At 36.2% G+C, this 20,670-nt stretch overlaps 1 protein-coding gene across 2 annotated transcripts; it reads left to right on the forward strand.

Moving 5' to 3' along the window:
• The first annotated feature begins 1,569 nt into the window (after positions 1–1,569).
• Positions 1,570–18,172, forward strand: LOC126922464 (transcription factor HES-1-like). 2 transcript variants are annotated; one of them, XM_050735022.1, is made up of 4 exons: positions 1,570–1,641; positions 10,464–11,093; positions 11,661–11,756; positions 16,318–18,172. In XM_050735022.1, exons 2-4 carry the CDS (start codon positions 11,001–11,003, stop codon positions 17,494–17,496), a joined length of 1,368 nt encoding a protein of 455 aa, XP_050590979.1. In that variant the 5' UTR covers positions 1,570–1,641; positions 10,464–11,000; the 3' UTR covers positions 17,497–18,172. The 2 variants fall into 2 exon arrangements, with proteins under 2 accessions (XP_050590979.1, XP_050590978.1); XM_050735021.1 differs by lacking the exon at positions 1,570–1,641 and adding an exon at positions 10,010–10,407.
• Positions 18,173–20,670: the final 2,498 nt, after the last annotated feature.

Consider the following 20,670-nt stretch of genomic DNA (forward strand, 5'->3'; position numbering starts at 1 on the left):
CAATGATTCATTAACGAGAAATATTTCACTGATGATTTGTGGATATTCTTATATCTTCACTTTAGAATTTATGTAGCTGGCTTGTTACTTTATTATATTTCGAATATTATTTCCAGGACATATACTTAAGATCGTTTTTCGCATTATTATTAGCTATCACTTCGATTAAATGCTTTCTAGGGTCATTATTTGTCTTTCATTCACGCAATTCTATTTTGCAACAAATTTTATATCTGTACATTCCTATATAGATTTTCTACATTACTAACATCTACTCGTAGCTACATACTTTTAACATGTTGCCTGCCACGATAGTCACCTACCATGAAACTGTTTTACTCAATTTTTTAGAATTATTAAAATGTGATAAATTTCATGGACCAAAAAATTTTCAACAATGTGAATAGCTTAGACGGTAGCATTGTTACAAGCAAGTGCACAAATACAGTGTAATATATAAATACAGTATACAACAATATAATATATATTATATTTTGCAAAAATTAAATGGTATCTCAATGTATTGCGGACAGAACAATATATGTATATATACAATAAAAAATATATATATATTTTTTATATTTATACATATTGTTTTTGTACATAATATTTTATATATATTTAAATATATAATATATTTATATATACAAAATATATATAAAATTCCCTTGGCAGACAAAGTGTTAATTAATTTCTCAAACTTCCACATGACCCACTTTTTCTTCACAGACACGTCGTTAGGCCAAAGTTGCACTCTGGAGCGCTTCCCGAAGTACATGTCATAAAACCATAAATCGAGAAACGAACTTACTGTAAGCGTCGCTCGCTCACCAGGCAGGTATCCTGAATGGTATAAAGTTTATAAAGGATTCCCATAAGGGCCTTGGTAACCTCCCACGATCCTCGAAGGGAAACGCTAGTTAACGCTACGTTTTTAGGGAGGTCATAATGAAATTTCTGCCTTTCTATGCAAATACATACCTGCCCGTTTGACGAAGCGATCCCGACTTAGCACCATTTTCTTTTTCCCTCGCCAATAAAACGCCGGCTCCCTATCGCAGGTCCCTCGTGTGTCAGCCACGCGCACTTTCGTAGCGGTCAGGGCCCCATAATGGATGCACGAGGCACGACTCGTTTTCTTTCTTTCCACCTTCCTTCTTTCCCGCTCTCGCCACTATGCTTCTCTCTTTTTCATTTCTTCTTTCTCTTTTTCTTTTCACCGTTCCTTCCCCCACCAGGTGGAATCCCCCTTTTCCATCGTGTGCGGCAGTACGAGCGCCCGGAATATCCCCCGGCACGGCCGAGGACCAGAAGCGGACGACGGAATATAAGGCGAAAAGGGTGAAGCGAAACGCGAATCGCAGAAACGTGGGAACCCAAGCCAGGTGATTCCTTACGCCACGTCGAGGAGCCAGCTACGAACTTCTACGAGCCAACCGAGCTAAGCATTCTCCGGAAAAGGAGGGAGTATACTAGGAATACGGGGTGACTAGGTGTGCACAGAGAAGAAAGGGGTAGACGTAACTGCGAAAGGTGGACCAAGGGAGCAGAGGTTTCGGATGCACGACATTTCCATGATTTGTTGGGAACGCGATGCAACTGGATGCTCAATTACTTTGGATTTTATCAATGAGTTTTTGGGTGGGTGATATGGACATTGTCGAGAGGTGAAAATTCATTTAATGATTAGCATTTTAGCACTATGAATTTTTGTGTATTTTAAAATGCAAAATTGTGCAATATACACGTAATAAAAGAAAGATATTAGAATAAACGAAAGGTATTGGCATGTTATTGCATCTATTGTAAAACTTGCATTATAATTCATTAAATTGAAATATCTTGAATTTCGCATTATTTTGATCATATATCTAAAAAAATTTAATATTACGAAAATAATACCTTTTATACCACTTATACCTTTCATATCCACTATATACAAGAATATAAGCAATATTTAATGTAAAATACTCCTTAGAAAATTTAGAAGGTAATCCAAACCTCTAATTAGCTTCCATTTTTTCATTTATATTCATAAAAATGTTAATTTGTAGAAACATCCGCAGTCTATGTAGTTGTTTTTACTGTGTATATATTGAATAACTACATCTTGATAAATGTTTTTGAAAGAGTCGGTTTGATTTTACTTTGTTAAAAGTTGTAAAATATAGTAAAAAAGCGGGTAACGAGAATTGAAAAACTTCTTTAAAATCAATCGTGAAATTTGTCACGCGTGTGGTTGTTGAGCAGGATTTGTTTCGATACAAGAACAGTTTCAATACTTCCGAAGATAGCTACCTCCAACAATACCTGACTGAATTCGCCATTGTAATCGTTTTCCTTGCGTGTGTCCAGCACACGACCCAATTCCCAGCGGCACGACACACTGACCTAATTTAGTTGAATAAGGTTCTTTCGATTCACGATCAAGATTTTTAGAAGCATTATACGATAGATCTTAAATTCTCCTTGATATGAATAAGATGACACTGTAAACATAAACCTTCGAGAAATTCAATATTCACAATGCTTCTTAACTATTAAAAATGAAATTTCTATCACCTTGTTTGAACGAAATGTGTAGAAGAAATCTTTGATCGTCGAAATGTGAGAAAAAATATCCTGAAGTAATTTTAGTGTATGACAAGCCTGAAAGCATATGTAAAACAAGCAGACGGTTGATTTTTTTTACTACAACAGAATTCGTGGGTATTTCACCCCACCCGTTGAAACAAATACCCCATGGTAATAAATGGCACCGTCTGTCGCGCAAACGAGATATTTTTTCATTGAACTCCCACGGAAACGAGTTATATTTTCCTATATTTCACAATCTAAGCATTTCCCTGCGACGGTAATCCAGATGTCGGCTAAAAACGACCCCACACACGCATTTTTTCAAACGGATCTTACGCTACTGCTATATAGAGATGCGTTACTAACACACTGCCTTTCTGACACAATTAAAATTGTATCCGAGTTTTTTTTTTGTAGAATGAAGTGCTGCGATACACGTAAAAAATATGTGACACAATTTATCAATCATTAATATTTCTTTGTTTAATTTTTGAAAGATGAATCATTCTAAAAATATCAGAGTACAGTGGTATATTGATGGAAAAAACTTTACTCCTTTATTAATGCTAATATGAAAAATCTAATACAATTTACCAATTATTTATATTCTCTGTAGAATCTTTTTAGAATTTCAAAAGATTACTATATAATTTTCACATTCAAAAGATAGCAAAAAGATAATCATTCACAGTTTCCCATACATTAAAACTTAGAAATTTGCGAAATTACAGCAATTTAAGATAATTAAGAAATAGTATCATATACGAGGTGTTAGATTTAAATGGGGACGATGAAAATCTCGCGAGGTATCGAAACTATCGAAAAAATGTTCGTACAAAAGTTGTATGATATACAGGGGGACATTATGTGGTATAAATAATTTTTCTGTAAGCATAGTAGTGTGGAAGATATCGAAGACAAATTAATTCCATTGTATTGAAACTCTCTATCTTTTTATTCGTAATGCATAACGCGTATGTACGTAAAACAAATTAAAGCAATTTTATCAATGGCTTCTATATCGTTCGGTATTTTTTACGAGCAATATTCTCAGCTTAACATCCTTTCACACACCGCGAAACCTTATATCTTTCATACAAAAAACGGCCTTTTTTGGCGACTCTCGGTTTCACTCAGTCTTCGTTCACACTCTTTATATTCAGCTCGATCGATTCGCGTAAATTTACATGGATCCCGACAACCCGTAAGGCGATCGTAATACAGTCGGGATTAATCGTGTGAAAGTAAATTAATTTTAAGACGGTCGAGGGAACCGGCTCGAAGAAAGAAATCGATTAAATGGATCCTGTGAAACTAGGAAGCCCACGCTCGGCCAGCGGAAGCAAAGATTTTCAAGATTCTAGGGGACGGTGTTGTGCTTCCTTCCTGTCGGACCTTTCGCTGCAGGTGTATCTCAAGATCGATTCTCGTAGCAGAGGGTGGGCGTTCCAAATTTAGACCGTGGCTTCGCCTTCTTGATCTTCCTCAAGAGGTTTTGTGGTCAAGCGTACCACTCCAGCCTCTTGCCTCTCTTTCTCTCTTTTAAACAGCCTGTTGGGGTTAATGAGGAGGTCGCGACATCTGACCGAACGCCTTCCGTTATGACAGCTAGCTCCGAATATTTATGGGAAACTGTGGATCATGGGAATGAAAATATATTTCATGCTGGACGATGAGAACTTTTTTCGTCAGACTGTTTCAAGTTCCGAAAATTTTTGTAGCATGGCCTGTGATTGTCACCATTCCGGTATATTGAGTACATACTTAGGACATACATAGCACATGCTTGGGAACTGGTTTCTGTAGTTGGAATAATGGAGAAGAAAATTCTTAAAAATGAAAATACATATATGTAGTAATTGTGGATGTAAATTTGTTTAAGTTCGAGATTTGTAATAATTTTTGTTCCGTTATATAAGCTTCATTTTGAAAATTAGATTTGTAAGAAAGTTTGAGACTGATTCTTCTATTTGTAATATTTACTATTTTGAATCTGCAGAAAATTAACCTGTAAAGTTTAAGGGAAATATTTCAAAATCGTTATAAGTAATCTTCTTAAGGTTTTTATGTTTAAATTTATAGAGGATGGTTGATCGTTTGGTTTAAATGACGAGATTACTTGATATTGAAACCGTCAAATATATTTAAAAATAATTAAGAAATACAGAGAATGTTCGCTAAGACGATGAGTACAAACAGATTCGCTAAAGACTGTGTATTGATCGCTAATAAAATCTTGCACGTAGCGGCGACATTGTTTTGCCCGGAGTTTATTTATTATTACATTATGTATGTCCTAACGATGTTGATACTCCGAGGCAAAACAACAACATGATTTAAATTGTCCTGTAGCTCATGTGCCGCTACAAATCTGATATGTTGATTCAAATCAAATCTGACTGTTGAGTACCTACATAACAGCTTGAAATACAACGTTCCTTTGTACGTTCCTTTGATTCTTTTGGAATCGTTATTCCAAAACACAAATTATCGATGACTCTATCTTCTTCCTCTGTCTTCTTACGTAACAACGTTGTTTAATCTTTGTGTGCGATAATTAACACATCATTTGTCACAACAATATACTTTGATGTAAACACTTTAGTATTTCCTCGATAACCGATCTGGTAATAAAACACTTAGTAAGCAGTGCTGTAAGGAACGTTAACGGTAAATTCTGATCATCGGTCGTGACAAGAGAGACAATAAAATTTAAAAAAAAAAAAGAAATTCAAGGCCGCAGCCACTTTTATTGTAGAAGCCAGTCTACCCTCGTCGAAACTTCTGAGTCTAAAGTTTGCAGATGCAGAATTAAGGAGGGGTCTTTACTACAGCGTTCTTGTAACTCAGGGGGTCCTTCACGGCTATGCAATAATATACCAGCTCAGGGACAAAGCTGTAGTTTAGCGTAGCGCATTATACATTTATTTACTGATGGTTAGTACCCGAAATAAAATCATAGAATACTTAGTTTTAAAGTGCTTACTCTTTTCCTACTCGTTAAGAATTCTTCAGCTGAACTAATCACCTTCATTTTTTAGTTAACATTTAACTTCAAAAGGACAACTGGTTAACTTTCGCAAGATTATTTACTAAAGCAGATGGCGTAAATGAATCAAAATTTCAAGATAAATTTTTTAAAGTATCTGTAATTTCATCATTTTTTCTACCTTTCAATGTGTAAAGTTAGCTATATTATATTAAATTAAGCAATTAATTCATTTACGTTTCCCTAAAATAGCACGTCAACTTCTATTTCCACATAAAATCCATTTAACCAAGGAGTAATTTATTTATCCCTTTTTTCTATAAATTGAAATATCTTTACAGTTTTTAAGCAATTCTTGTAACGTTCTTGCAAATATATATCCACCGTACATTAATGAGAAGCGAACGAACTTATTGCTCCACTTAATAATTTCTAAACAATTCATTCACAAATGACTTCATTCAAATGTGGAATGTTGTATGTGAGATGCAAACATAATAGAAGACTTTGAAATTGACAGTTCGTATGCCAGAAGATCATAGAGAAACAATTTTAGCAAGGAAGCTATAAATTAAAATTATATTTTATCCCTCAAAAGACTCGATCAAAGTCTGATTAATTTCCGTTCAATGCAGAATTCTACAGTATGGTCGTACGTGACTCAACTGCAAACAGAAAAAAAGAAAAATACACTCAATGGTCTAGAGTCTAACAAAATTTCAAAGCAATCTCCACTATCACAATCAAGCACTATAAAACAATAATTACCTCACGAAATTTAGCACACGAGCACGCAATTTAGAAACGAGCACAAACCTTCAAGATTTCATACATTGCCCTTCGAATATTTTATCGCAGATCTGCAAAAATTTGAAAGCGAGTCGATGACCGACAGTCTGAGAAACAAGGCCAGCCACCCCGTTTATTTGCAAAGAAACGTCAGCTTTTATTCGTTCCATGATCTCATCGGGGTTGGATCTTGATTTTTCGATCTGGAATCGCGCGTAAGAGGTTTCAGATTGGCTAGCTGCTCGTGCATCTGCTTTGCACGCACGTGTATAATACGGTGGAGCAATGTTAATACGGAAGTTCGTGGAGTTGGGGCACAGCTGGTTTCGAGAACCGATTTATTATCGCGAAACTATCGCGTCGCACACGCACACACATATTGTGACGCATGACGCAATTGAAAATTGTTTGAACCGTAGCTTGCTTATCGCGGTCACGTCTGGAAATTGTGATACATGAACTCGATAATTGATTCGGGAAGCAATAATGACGAACGATAATAAATCCAAACGACGACGAATATCTAAGCCATTAATAAATAAAAATTTTATTGATGCGAAGAGATAATGCGGATTGTAAGTCATGTGTCCTGATAGGATAGTTCGTTTGGAGGATAAACGTGAATGAAATTTCAAGATAAATGTTCGAACATTGATTCAACAATATAGGATCTCGGTAAACACAGCCACGTTCTGTGAAATTCAGCCGAATATCGAATAATGAAAAGCATATTGAGCATGCAAATTTAATTCTTCGACAAATATCGCGCTGGTTCGTATGTCTGAAATTTGTGTGCTCGTCATTGCCGATGATCAGTGTCCGGGAAAATTTTGATGCGGGTTCGGTGGAAACGTTCGACCGTGAGAGAATTTCATTTCGAATAAACTGAATTATTTCGTGGGCAAAATGCTTGTTTCACGCGTGAAATAAAACACAGATGCTCGATAATAGATACCTATTAGAATCTCTAGATATAATAATCGATAATAGACAAATATATTTTTTTATACTTCGTAGGATTAGATTTTTTTATTGTTTTAGATTTCAGAGAGTCCAGAGAAAATTTGTCTCAGCTCTATTATTAATTTTCGTCAACTAGCCTCGTATATATTTTTTACTATTTTACATTTCAGGATGATCCGAGGAAAATAAATATTTATATTTTGTTATATTTCGTCCAATTGAATATTTGAAACTTTCCTTGACAAAAATAAAAGTAGGGAGGAAAGTAACTCAAGAATTAAATTTCTCTTGGATCACCAAACTCAGTTTGCTAACAAAGAATTATTAATAAATTAAAATATATAACATGTAAAGTGCTTTTTAAGCTGGGACATAAATTGTGTATCTAACGAATACACTTTCATATCTATTCCAAAATCGTTATGGATTACCTGACGAGATTAAACGAAATAAATCAACAGTCAAGATGACGTTTAAGTAGTGCAAAGTCGGTGGACTGGCAATGGTCAGTCCCGAACCTTTTAAAGTAAAAGTTTGCTTACGACACAATAATCGTAGGTCATAAAGGTTTATCTGTTTATTGCGGTGGCCGTTGCCTCTTGAAACGGGCCGTAACTGATTTTGCCAGCGAAACAAATGTCTGGCGTTTATTTTCTCGTATCTACACGCTTGCAATTTCGTCGTGAACACCCTACGATTGTCGTAAGACATTTCTTTTTTTTTTTTTTTTACAGCTTTACTCGTGTTAGGTCGAGATTCTTTTTAGTTGACCCTGAGTAAAAATAGTCCATCCTGCAATATAATAAATATAACAGTGATATGGATTATTGCAGCATATTCGGAATTTTTCTAACGAACAGAATATCGTCGATTTCATTTTTGAACAAATATATGAAGCTTTTAAATATTAACATTTGTTGAAAAGGATGAAGCATTTTCAAGCTGTATATTTAATTTGATTCGCAATGGCTACAAAGTATTGACACATACTCTTATTTTTTAACGAAACGCTTTTTTATCATGTTTTACGTTTTATTTTCATAATACAAAATTTTTGTAATCATATACAAGTACAACTAAATGATATAAAATTTAATATCACCTAAATACCTACCAATTAGTAGTTATATGCAGCAATAAATATAATGGTGTGTAAATACTTTTAATAGCCATTGTATGTATTTTTGAAATATGTGGAGGATCGTTGATCGTTTGATTTAAATGACGAGATAACTCGAAAACTGTTAAATATATTTTAAAATAATAGATGCAGAGAATGTTTGTTAAGACGCTCGCTACTAACTAATTCGCTAAGACTGTGTATTGATCGCTATTAAAATCGCTCGAGACTCAGACTGAAAAATTGGTTTCCTTACGATCGTGTTTGTTTACTTATACTGGTCGAGGGAGTACCGGAAAATTTAAATTCGTCTTAGTTTGAAGGTTGCTCGTAATGCCGACATTGCTTTTGCCCGGAGTTTACTTAATATTACAGTATGTATACCCTAACGATGTCGATTCTCCGAAGCAGGATAATATTATTTGAATTGTCCTCTAGCTCGTGTACCGCTAGAAATGTTTCAATTTTGAAAGAAACAAGACATTTTCTAATCGTCAACCCTTCTTCCATTTTTGTATCTAGTAATTATAGTAGTTAATAGACTGTGGATACCTATGGAAATTCATATTTTTAGGAATACATACTTAGTAGAAACTAAGAAGTGGGATTTAAATGGAGAATTGTTTTACCAATTAAATGTTATTATACTTTCAATATTTTATATAAGTACTTTCTTCACGTTACATGCATTCTATGCACTTTTGCGCTTTCAAATTTCCCATAAGTACAGTCATCCTGCATCCGCAGTCTAATAATTGCTAATACTGAAACGAAGATACTCTCTATTCTAAGTTACGTTAACAACAGTACCAAAAGGTACGTTAGCAACGTTAACAAAAGTACCGTATTTCACAGAATAGTCCAATAAAATGTCTGCAAAATTCCCCAAAATTCTTGTTTCAATTTCTGCGGTAATAAAACAAGTATACTGCCTGTCAAACGCACTGAAATATTAGTTGTCTCAAATTTTTAAATTAGAAAGGAAAAGAGATAAGCGAGGCTCTAAAATATGAAGAAAAAAAAAGTAACGTTGTCACAAAGCATTTGCAAGAGGCCAGTCGATTAGAGATCACGGATCGACCCTAACTCTGTGCCATGTTAATAGCATGTGTGTGACAAAGAAACGTTTGAACAGAGAAGGGAAGAGGTACCGTGTGCCGGACGTGTGTATACGTGTGTCATAAGCTACGCTGGCGTGCGCAGCGCGATACGCTGCCAACGATGCAACGGGAGGATGAGGGCCCTGTGTGAGAATTCTTCTGAAACGTTAAACAGTGTTTACTCGCCGGGCCATGCACCGCGAATGCCTTTGCCCGCCGGTTTCATCAATGAACTCTTTCTTTTACGCAATGACCCTGTGGAGAAACGCGCGCGTCGCGCACGCAACCCCATGGGAAAACACGATATCGTGCACGATTACCGGAACTGCGCGCAAAAACCACATCGGTGGGATTTCGACCAAAGATTTTGAATTTCCTTGATAAAGCATCGTGATTTGAATGAGGAATGATACCATTGAAATTTGTCGGTAGTTATAAATTAGTCTTCTGTAATTACGATTAAAACATCTGCTAGTTTCTATAACTATTTTGTAGAGATCGGGAAATAGAAAGAAGAAAGATCTTTTGTAATTACTATTGAAATATTTGCAGATTTCAATGATTATTTTAGAGAAATCCTAAAACAGGAAGAAGAAAGGTTCTAGCAACGAAGATAAGAATAATAGTTTGGAAATTTTGATGTAGTATATAAATAATCAGTAACAGTAAATCTTTATCGATATATTTTATCGTTACTATAATCATAATATATTATCAAACTTTTACTTTATACGATAGCCGTGACGCTAAAAATCACTGCAATATGAATAGTTTTCCACTTGAATCATGAAAAAAAAATACTTTATATTAGATTCTGTATATAAATTTACTTGGCAACTTTACAAACAACTCGTTATTACAACTGGCAGGTAAATTAAATATGAGCTTTACAATATATAATACTGATCATTCTCCCAATTTTTAGAAACCGTCATGTGAAAGAAAAGAGGTGGATGTAAGAGGACGAAAGAAGAGCGATAGGAGAGAGACTCGAATTTCGAAGGAGACGAAATCGTTGCGTCCTAGGGGACGGCGTGAATTCCCACACATCAACAAGTCTCAGTAGGTCCGTAGACCTCCCCTCTCCAATGCTATCCCGGAACCCCACTCCAGAACGCACTTCACCCCACTCTAGACACGGTGAGTGCATCGGCATGCGGTCTTCGGAATCCAAAACGTCAAACAGTTACCCTCTATACCCCAAGAAGGACGTCGTCAGTATTGTTGACGATCATCCCCTTCTTTAAGACAGTTCATCATTTGGAGTTTCACCATCGGGATGTGCACACGAAGGACTATGAAGAAATATTGTGAATACTATTCGTTCTTAGTACTTTGAAAATATAGTTTAGTTATATTTACGTGGATATGATCTTGGATCGTTAAAAAGACGAATTGCAAGACGTTCTCAGACGTGCAGTTTTGTGTGGTTTGTTATAGTGATTTTTACTGCAGTGCATAAATGGTGGATTATTATAAGCACAAAATGTCAGGCAGCGAGGAGGAACCTGAATCGCACACGCAACCAGGGATGACCAAGGCGGAGTTAAGAAGGGTAAAAATTAGTTTGAATCACCACTATTTTGGTTGTTGCGGAATTGTGGGAAAAGAATTGAACAATGGGAGATTTCGTCGGAGGTCTTATTAAAGTTTTCTTATTCGTATTTCCGTTATGAAATCATTATTTTTCGATATTTTGAGTGGCAAACAATATTTATGGAGATTAATTTAATGGTTTTCTCATTTATTATGACTTATATTAAATATGTTTTGGCTACTTTCTTTAAACAATAGTTAATATTAATATTAATAAAACAAGCCATATGTCTATATTTTCTTTAAGAAATCACGTGCTATATATTAAAAAGGAAAAATGATTTAAAATTTAAGGAATCAAGAACTTTCTAAAATCGCACGCTCGTACTTATTTACCTGTATAATTCTAAATCTCTTGGTTGGAATGCAAATTAATTTAAATATTTAAATACCATAAAATACAATTTCGATTAAAGAAACACGAATTCTCACGTGACTCGTTCATAAATCAATTACCAAAACCGCAACTATCAAAATTACAACGATCATCGAACGTTTCATAACTGAAATGATTCTCGAACTGTAGAGCAATAAGCCCATCATGGAGAAGCGCAGGCGTGCTCGGATAAATCAGTGTCTGGATGAGCTGAAGAGCTTGATACTCGAGGCGATGAAAAAAGACGTGAGTAGCATTATTTTCCATCCGTCGAGCGCCATTTATCGGTCTGTTTGATAACGGTGATCTTCGCGCGATCGATCGAGAAGTCGTACCAATTACATGTCACGCGAGCAGACAAAGTGTTTTAATCGCTTAATCGAACTAAACCCGACAGGCGAAATTTCTTGACGAGGAACGAACAACAGACATCAGCAATGGTCGCGCGAAACGATAAGAGAGTGTGCGCCTATACGCGTGATTTGAAGCTAGCGCTCGTGGAATCCACGTTGTCGCCGGCGCCCGAAACGTGCCATTGAAAACGTGACCGGTACACGACTTATCTAGCGACGTGATACGAGTTTACGGGAGATAACACGAAAATATGCGCAGCCTCTCTTGTCGACCGACACCGAACGTAGATTTTTTTTCTCGTTGCCACTTAGACTGATGGGATTTTGCGCGCGTTGATGAATCCTGATGAGAGATCTCTCGATGATATTTGGTAAATTTAGAATCGTTGATATTCAAAGGCTCGACAATCAATATGTATTTGTCGTTCTTTTTTATTCTTTTGGATAACGTATTCGGTTTTTTATTTTGCTAATTTTTTTTTTTTTTTTTTTTTTGGTGTTTAGTCTTTTTTCCGATATGTTCCATTGTAGCGTGACACATTGACAATGTTTAATTGAGAAATATCTTTGGAATGTTGGTTTGATTTTAGATAATATGTTTTAGGAAGATGAATGTGGTTGTTTATATTTCTAAATCAATTATTTTGTATGCTGTGATACAGTGTCAATTTCATAGGATTATTCATGGAAACTGAAGAAAGATTTAGGCTGCTGAATAATATTTCAAACAATAGTAAAATAAATAACGATATTCAGAATACATTTTCTGTGATAAAATATTTGTAATACCTTTATGAATCACGACAGTGTCTAAGGATAGTTAGTAGAATCATTTATAAGATCCAAACGTGGAAGTTAAATAACTCAATAGCATTACCTGTATTAAGTTACTATCAAACACGGTAATTATATGTAAAGAAGAGAGAGTACACCTTGCCGATTTTGATGAATTTCGAATACTTTGTTGAGGTTAACATTCTAAACAATTTTTTCCTATACATATAACCATCGGCTTAATTTCCGAGATATTCATAGAAATACTTTTGTTACCTCTTTTTCTTGACGTGGGTTAAGTCGGGTTAGCTTATGTACGGATATGATGATTTTATAGGCGTATTCGTGCTGTGATGCGTCCATACGTCTTACGTTTCAATTTGTAAACATAAAGAGATAAGAATGGAACTCAACTTAGTTTAGCAAGAGCCACGAATACAGATATAGTACCATCATGTCTGTACATAAATCTAATCTAAACTTGACTCTAAACCTAATTGTAAGATAAAAAGTAGCAAGAGTATTTTTATGAACATATCTCAGAAGCTAAAGTCGAGCGAAGATTATATGTGTAGGAAAAGTTGGTCAGAATCATGCTTCCGACCACATCGGGATTTCAAATCATTGAAATCAGTGAGGTGTATTCTTCTATATAATTACTTCAAACGATATAAACAAACAAATTTGTACATCGCTTATAACAATTTTATCCTAGCAATCTTATGTTTGTCAATAATTCTAATTCGTTTAATAATTTATCGTAATGTAACTTATATATCTTCTAGTTTTTCTTCTTATTATAATTTACACGTATGATCAAGTGACAATTGAAATTGACCGAAATTATAATAGGCCACATCAGTCATATACGGAGCATCAGTCGGTCGAAATTGTTTCGGTACTGTTAGCCTAAAGGTCAAGAGTCGATCTTTTAATTAAACTGATAGGAAGAGGTCATGCAACGGATGTTGGCACAGAAGTGTTTGAACAGGCCGTCTCCTTTTTCCCTCGCCGCCTTTCTCTTGCGCGATACGATTTGTTTTTCGACCGTAGAATCAAGACTAAGGTCGGTAAACTAGTGGTAGCAAGAGGTGGACGGGTATAGTTTTAGTGTTTTAGACGCCTCGGCGTGGGAACGGATGGTGGAAGTCCTCTCTGCCAACGCGTAATCTCCACTGGAGACTCTACAATGGCACTTCAGGTCTATTCGGCTATGTACCTGACCGGTGTCAGTCACATTCCATTTAATTGCCGTCTTAAACAGATTTTAATTACGTTAGTTTCGCATAACTGTGAAGCTTCACTAATTAACTAGTATCTTTGTTAAATACCATGTTGAAACATTGGAACACTGAGTTAATTTCGACAAGAATAGGAAATTTTAAGGTTAATAAACTTGGCTAACAAGCTTCCAAAGATAACAAACCTTCAAATTTTAGTAATGGAATAGTAGAAAATTTAAAAGGGTTTAAGGCAACCTGGGTTTTGTAATTAAATATGTTCATCGAGTGTTACTAATTATTCAGAGTGTTAAATAATATGAAACCTATCTTAGTTGCAAGGTTAAAAAATTTCAAAGCTAGAAAATTACGTACAGTACGTAATAGATTAAAAAGTTTCGAAGCCAAACTAACTTCTGAGTTTTGAATGTATGTGGCAAATAAAAAATCATGGGATCTAAAAAGATCAATTTTCGATAAAAAGTTCGATTGGAACCGCGAGATTTCCTCTCAACGTCCGAGGACATAAGTACGTTCCTCACCGTGTAACTCGATCCAACGAGATTGATTTCTCAGGCAGAGCCATAACGAGAGAGCGAGGCGCTCTCACCGTTCTCTCCTCCGCGTCCAGATGACTTCCGCTACCTGCTCGCTCCAGTGTCCGTCCCGTTCGCCCGTACGAAACGCCCCCCGCGTTCGTGGGAACCTCGAAATAATTATTACGAAGAAAAAAGAATCTCATCTCGGGTTGCAGCCTTCCTTTGTTGACCGTATCATCTTTAAGGATCCAACTTCGCGAAGACGGCACCGATCGCTGTAAAAAAGAAAAATGAGGAAAAAAAGAGGCGATGCTCCACGCTTTTGCTTTTAGTTGCTCTTTTAGCAGGTGTCTCGTCCCTCTGATCTTCGGTGTCGTATTCGCCTACGAGAAAATCGATTTCCGCATCGATTTTCTTCCTCTCAACCTTTGACAGGCGTTTGCTTGTAGCATGAACCTCATTGGTGAACTTTATTTTACGAAGACGTCAAACATTTTTAATCACTTTTTCTGGTTTCTGACAGCATTCGATAAATATATTAAAATATCAGTTTTGGATTTAGAGAAGTTAGAATCTTTGTCAATTGTAATTTTACATTAAACTGAATCCTGCAATAGTTTTATAAATGTATCCTTTTGTACCGTGTCGATGGCTCTTGAAATTATTGAAACAATGAAACATTCGAACGGATTGTTCGTGAACATAACGACTGAAATTTTTAAATCCTATTCAAGTACCATAAATGATATGTAAAGATCGATTAATATTTTTGATATTCCAAGGACAAAATTTTTAATCATGGATAAATATAATAATTTCTGTTTGCAATGGAAAGGCTGAATGGTGCAATTTGCCGTTTCGAATATAGTTTAAAGACTCATTGTTGTTCGTCAACTTATTCTCATTCGAATGGAAGCTTATTCAAGGGAGAATGGGGGGAAGAGAGAAGAGCCTCAATGTGTAAGCGATCTCTTCTTCGACTCCCACGCCTATTTTAAAGGTGACCGCTAGTTTACCATAAAAATGCGAGCACTCGGCTGATCCTGGGACGAGGATCATGCTACAGGAAAGGCACAATAGGATTTCGTTGTTGTGCATCGGTATTGAACGATCGATCCTCTGAAAGGTAGGATTGCCTTGCTGGCAATCTGAGAAATATTGAAAGGGCTAGTGTTGTGCTCCGTGGAGAAAAAACTTTCGAGACGCTTTCGAATTTCTAACGGGTTCCCACGGAAGATTCAGCTTTTTCTACTTGCTACAGTTTTCCTTCGAGAGGAAATGTGTGTCTCGCAAACGTTTCCCTGAACGCGTTTCTAATTTATATGAATATCACGCATCGTAAAGTGGCTTTATTTGGTCGTTTAGAAAACGATTTGTATGCAGTCGATAAGAGCGATGCAGAAGTTACGCGATAGGGAATCGCGATGAAAAAATTCCCGCGAAATGTAACACGCGTGGCCGTAGGCTAACTACAAAATTGCTCTACACTAGCTACCGAAGTTGGTAGTCTATCATTAAGGTAACAGGTCGTATCAAGTCAATTACGTGGGCGTTACCGAGGCGTCACAGATTTCTTGAACGAGCGATCGGTATTAATGCTCGCTTGCGAAAGGTAGCCTGGGGTTACGGCTCCGATTGCTATCCTCTGAACATGTTGGAAACGGCCTTTTCATCGTACCGGTTAATTTCTTGCTTTCACCGCTTGTCGATAAAACAGATCGCCCCCTCTCGACCGTGTTTTGTTGAGTTCCTGCATTACCGACTGCGTTCGAGATTCGTTTTTTACCCTGGAATAGCGTCGTATTGTACGAAAAATTTTATAGAAAGTCGGTGTACGCGTATGAAATCGAAATTAATCAATGAAAATTTACTGGTAACTCGAAAAATAAATTATTAACATGCGGTTCTTTTCATTTTACAGCCGACAAGGCATTCTAAACTCGAGAAGGCCGATATCCTCGAGATGACGGTGAAGCATTTACAAGCGGTACAGCGTCAGCAATTGAGCACGGCGGTCGCTACCGATCCGGTGGTGCTAACGAAATTCCGTTCCGGATTTTCTGAATGTGCTACCGAAGTATCGCGGTACGTCAGTCACCTCGAGAACGTGGATCCTGTTGTGAAGCAACGACTGGTATCACATTTGAACAATTGCGTTAGCAATCTCCAACAAATGGCGCCGTTCTACAGCCACTACGTGCCCTACATGCCGGAACGGCTCTATCCGGAGGTGAAGGTCGGTTTCCAGAGTGATTTCCAGAATGGCGACGAGAATAATAATAGAAGTGCCAGAATACAGATACCAAACGGTGTTCAGTTGATACCTAGCAGACTGCCGACCGGAGAGCTAGCTCTTTTGGTACCACAATCGGCTGCTATTTCGGCAAACTTTCCATTCTTTCCACCAGCACCCGAGTCTGTCCCTAGAATTGGAGAGCGCTCCGCCTTCACAACTGTTCATAGGTCACAAAGTCCTCTGTTGAGTCCATCGACATCCATCTCGAGCTATGGTGAAGAGAGTCAACAATCTGAACACTATCCTCAAGCGCACTCTCCTAATGAGCAGCAACGTCGATTCAAGATTCCCGATCAAGCTTCCAAGAGCTTCTCTTCATCACCAGAGACTCAAAAGCCACAGATTAGCTCAACCAGCGATAGCAAGTCGCCAGTACCAATTTTTGCGGAACCTAAGTCAAACACGAGTTATATAAACAGAAAAGAATTTGCAGAATCTTCCGAATCGTTAAGCGGCAACGGACTGGCGACGTACAGTTTAAGACAACCCCTTTCGGTAATTACAGACAAAACATATAATTGCACCGATTCTATGGTGGCGAAGAAAGAGGCAATCAAGAGACATAGCTCGGATTGTCTTTTAGTAATCTCTGATAAGAAGGCCAGGTACCAAGAACCTATCAGCTCTACCATGAATTCTTCTAACAGTCCCTTAAAATCTGGGGAACATCAGCCGGTTTCTGTGGAGGATTTGTCAAGTAGAGCGACTTGCTCGGCTAATAGAAATTCTAATCCTAATCCTATCAAATTTGTAGCAGTGGCTGGTCCTTCTGGCGTCAACGGCGATATGTGGAGGCCCTGGTGATTTAAATATAACGCGCCTTCTCATGTTTTTTAATTTCCCTTCCTTTAAAAAAAATTTTTTTCTTTTTGAACCGAAGTGGAGAAATTCTTTTTAAACCGAAGTACATAAAATTGACAATAGCTAGTTATTATAAAGAAGTATTACACAATTGAGATGTCTCCAGGTTAGATCTCAGTTTAAAACAATTCTCGGCTAGTACATTACGATCGTTTATATTGAAAATTGTGCCTTAGAAGAAACATAATTGTTTACTTTTCAAACATTTTCGGACATTATTGAAACTAGTTTTACCATGATTATATATAATAGGAATCCCGACTGCTTAGTAAGTAATAGTAATAGAAGTATTAATTTAAAGAAATAGTATTTAAGAAGAAACGCGACAACGACTAATTAGATGTAACGTCGACAGAATAGGAATATGCAACTTGTATCCTCGCTGACAAAGACTTTCAAGCTTTAATATATACTATATATTGTACGATAAGTTTTTCACTGTGAATAGTCATGTAAATAATCGTCGATCTTATTTAATTTGTATTTTAATCTAAGAATTTAAAAAGAGTGATGTGTTTTTTCAGTCGATGTAATACCATCGTTACGAATTAAGTTCATTATTGCCGGTTTTTGTGATAAAAACAAAGGTGGAAAAAATAGAAAGAAAAGAGAAATGAAACGAATTTTTTTCGTTGTTCCCCGTATTCCGTGATTCACAAGAAGAGAGCGATAAAAATCGTCGCAGAGAAACGAATCTCTGCTTGATATATAAATTTCATTAAGTGTAAAGGAGAGTAAAAAGAAAGGAAGAAAGGAAAAAGAAAGAAAAATCGTCTGAGCTGATCTTTCTATCGATATGTCCCGTAGTCTCGTAAAAGGCTGAGCAATTTCCCTTGTTGAAAAAGCCGTCGGGGCCGCTTTATCCTTTTAAGAAGCGTTAAACGCGCTCCGATTCATAAACTGGAACTTATTCTTTCCTTTTTTGCCGATAAAGGAGTAAAAAGGCGCGGCGAATGAGAATTTCAACCACCTGTTACACCGCAAAACCACCCCCTTTCTCATCGGCTGAATGCTTAAACTGATTTATCGACAGACACCGTGAAATTTGTTGAATGCCCTTAGCGTTTGCTCGACGAACGAGCGCGTCTTCCCTTCTAGTCGCTGAAATTCTTAATTTCGATCGTGATTTATGGGACTAAAGGGGGAGTAGGAGGAGAAACACCGTAATTTTCTCTAGACTCTAGACCTATCGATACGTGGGTGAAGCGTCACGTACGCGTATAGCTCGTCCATTTTGTAAAATTAAATTGGCTGAGAATTTCTAGAGATGTATCGATTACACGGTTTATGACGGTGGACTAAAGGTAAATGTGTTTTGAAAAAATTTCACGCGATTTTTTTATGGCTAGAAGTTCGTTCGCGTTAGTCGAGATGGCACCACGATAGTATTCAGAACAAAAGATGTTCGTTCGTGTTGGTGATTTTCAAGAAAATTGCTTGACTATTAGTTAGACAACTTTCTAACTTTGCTTGTTGATCGCGGCCATGTTAATTAAAATTTATCTTAATTGATAAGTGATCTTATGTTGGCGATCTTATATTTCTCTCTGCTATTGCCAATGGGTAGCGTAGTAAGGTCTAACAGCAACGACTTTAAAAGTAAATCTCTGAAGTTAATACATGCATATAGCATGAAATATTTTGATATTGCCTACCATAACAGTTTTGTTAGGGCGACGTATTGTAACCATTGTGACATGAATAATTCTGCTTTCAACGTTTTATAGTATTCAAAATGGACGAATTGCTTAGAAGAGTATTTAAATTTATTATAAATACAAAATCATGTTACATCACCGAAAATACTTTTTATATCACTTACTTTTTGTCTGCTCGAAAGCGGAAAAAGAAGTGAAAACGAACGTTACTCTGAAAGTGTATATTTCTCCAATAAAATAAACTTGCGTATTTTTCTAGTTTTTTCAGAGACGAATTTGTTAAGGTCTGAAAAAGATAATTACTTTTTAATTTCTGCTTTTATTTGTTTAGAAAATATTTATAAATATTCGACAAGAAATATAACATTGAAAAAATATTTTTTGTTGTCCGAGGAAAATAATATGTATACACGTAGTAGGTGGCTATTATATTTTGCGTATCTTTTGGAATTGTGTTTCAATTAAGAAAAACGAAATGTACATGCATAAAATATTTATAATAATACATGGTATGTAACTTTTACTAAAACGTGTCAATTAATAACTAGAAGTTAGTGTTGTTTTCCCGTTAATTTTCCGTATTCTTTCCACAAATTTATATTTCAGTATCCTTCAAGATGTCAAACAGCTCGTCTACAAAACATCCTAATAGTGATTAATACCAATACCGAAATACACTAAAATACACTAAAATAGATTATCAGGACAACTATATCTTCCTGTTCATCTCACAAAACCTCGATACTCGATCACAGAAATTTCCATCTATGATAGAACTCCATATATCTAAACTCCATTTATTGGAACGAAATTTTAGTTAACAAAACTGCTACCGATTGAATGTACTTATCTGTATAATATACGAACTTCTATTATTCCAAAGAAAAATGACGGAAGTACGATGAATTATTAAATTCTCACCTTACGTATGAATTGTTTGTTAAACGAGCAAGAACGTAAAATGAGAACGAGAGCATTTGCTCGCGTTCGTTTAGTATAAACAATTATTGAACAATCTGTTCGTAAACTTATTTGCGCCGAAAGAGTTTCTTCGCGATGAATGCGAGCGAACGATCGACAACCGACGAAATAATGCTCGTTCGTATTTTCATTTTATTAAAGAGATGGAAGAACAAGTATTCGTTTGCTTGTGCTAAACGCATTTTTTTGAAAGAATCGAACAAATATTTTTGGAGCATAACGACCTTTCGATATTCGATAAAGACGGAAACAGGATAGCCGTGGAAAATTCATTTTCCGTCATGTATCAAAATTAAACTTATATTGTTTCAAATATTTCACGAAAAACTTACTTTCCTCTACCAAATTTTTATTAGATGTTTATATGTTAGGTTGTCCGAAAAGTTTCTTTCGTATCATAAGGTGATAATAGATGAACAACAATTTCTGTTTTATATTATTTTATTGAATTAGGTATGATCCATTTCGTTCTATTTCT

Source organism: Bombus affinis, chromosome 12 (genome assembly GCF_024516045.1).
Source record: "Bombus affinis isolate iyBomAffi1 chromosome 12, iyBomAffi1.2, whole genome shotgun sequence".
NCBI classification, from domain to species: domain Eukaryota; kingdom Metazoa; phylum Arthropoda; class Insecta; order Hymenoptera; family Apidae; genus Bombus; species Bombus affinis.

Excerpts from the sequence above, each read along its gene's own strand:
- LOC126922464 (XM_050735022.1), top strand. The coding sequence starts at position 11,001 with ATGGTGGATTATTATAAGCACAAAATGTCAGGCAGCGAGGAGGAACCT. Across the intron at positions 11,094-11,660 it reads CCAAGGCGGAGTTAAGAAGG|AGCAATAAGCCCATCATGGA; the intron begins GTAAAAATTAGT and ends CTCGAACTGTAG. Across the intron at positions 11,757-16,317 it reads TCGAGGCGATGAAAAAAGAC|CCGACAAGGCATTCTAAACT; the intron begins GTGAGTAGCATT and ends TTCATTTTACAG.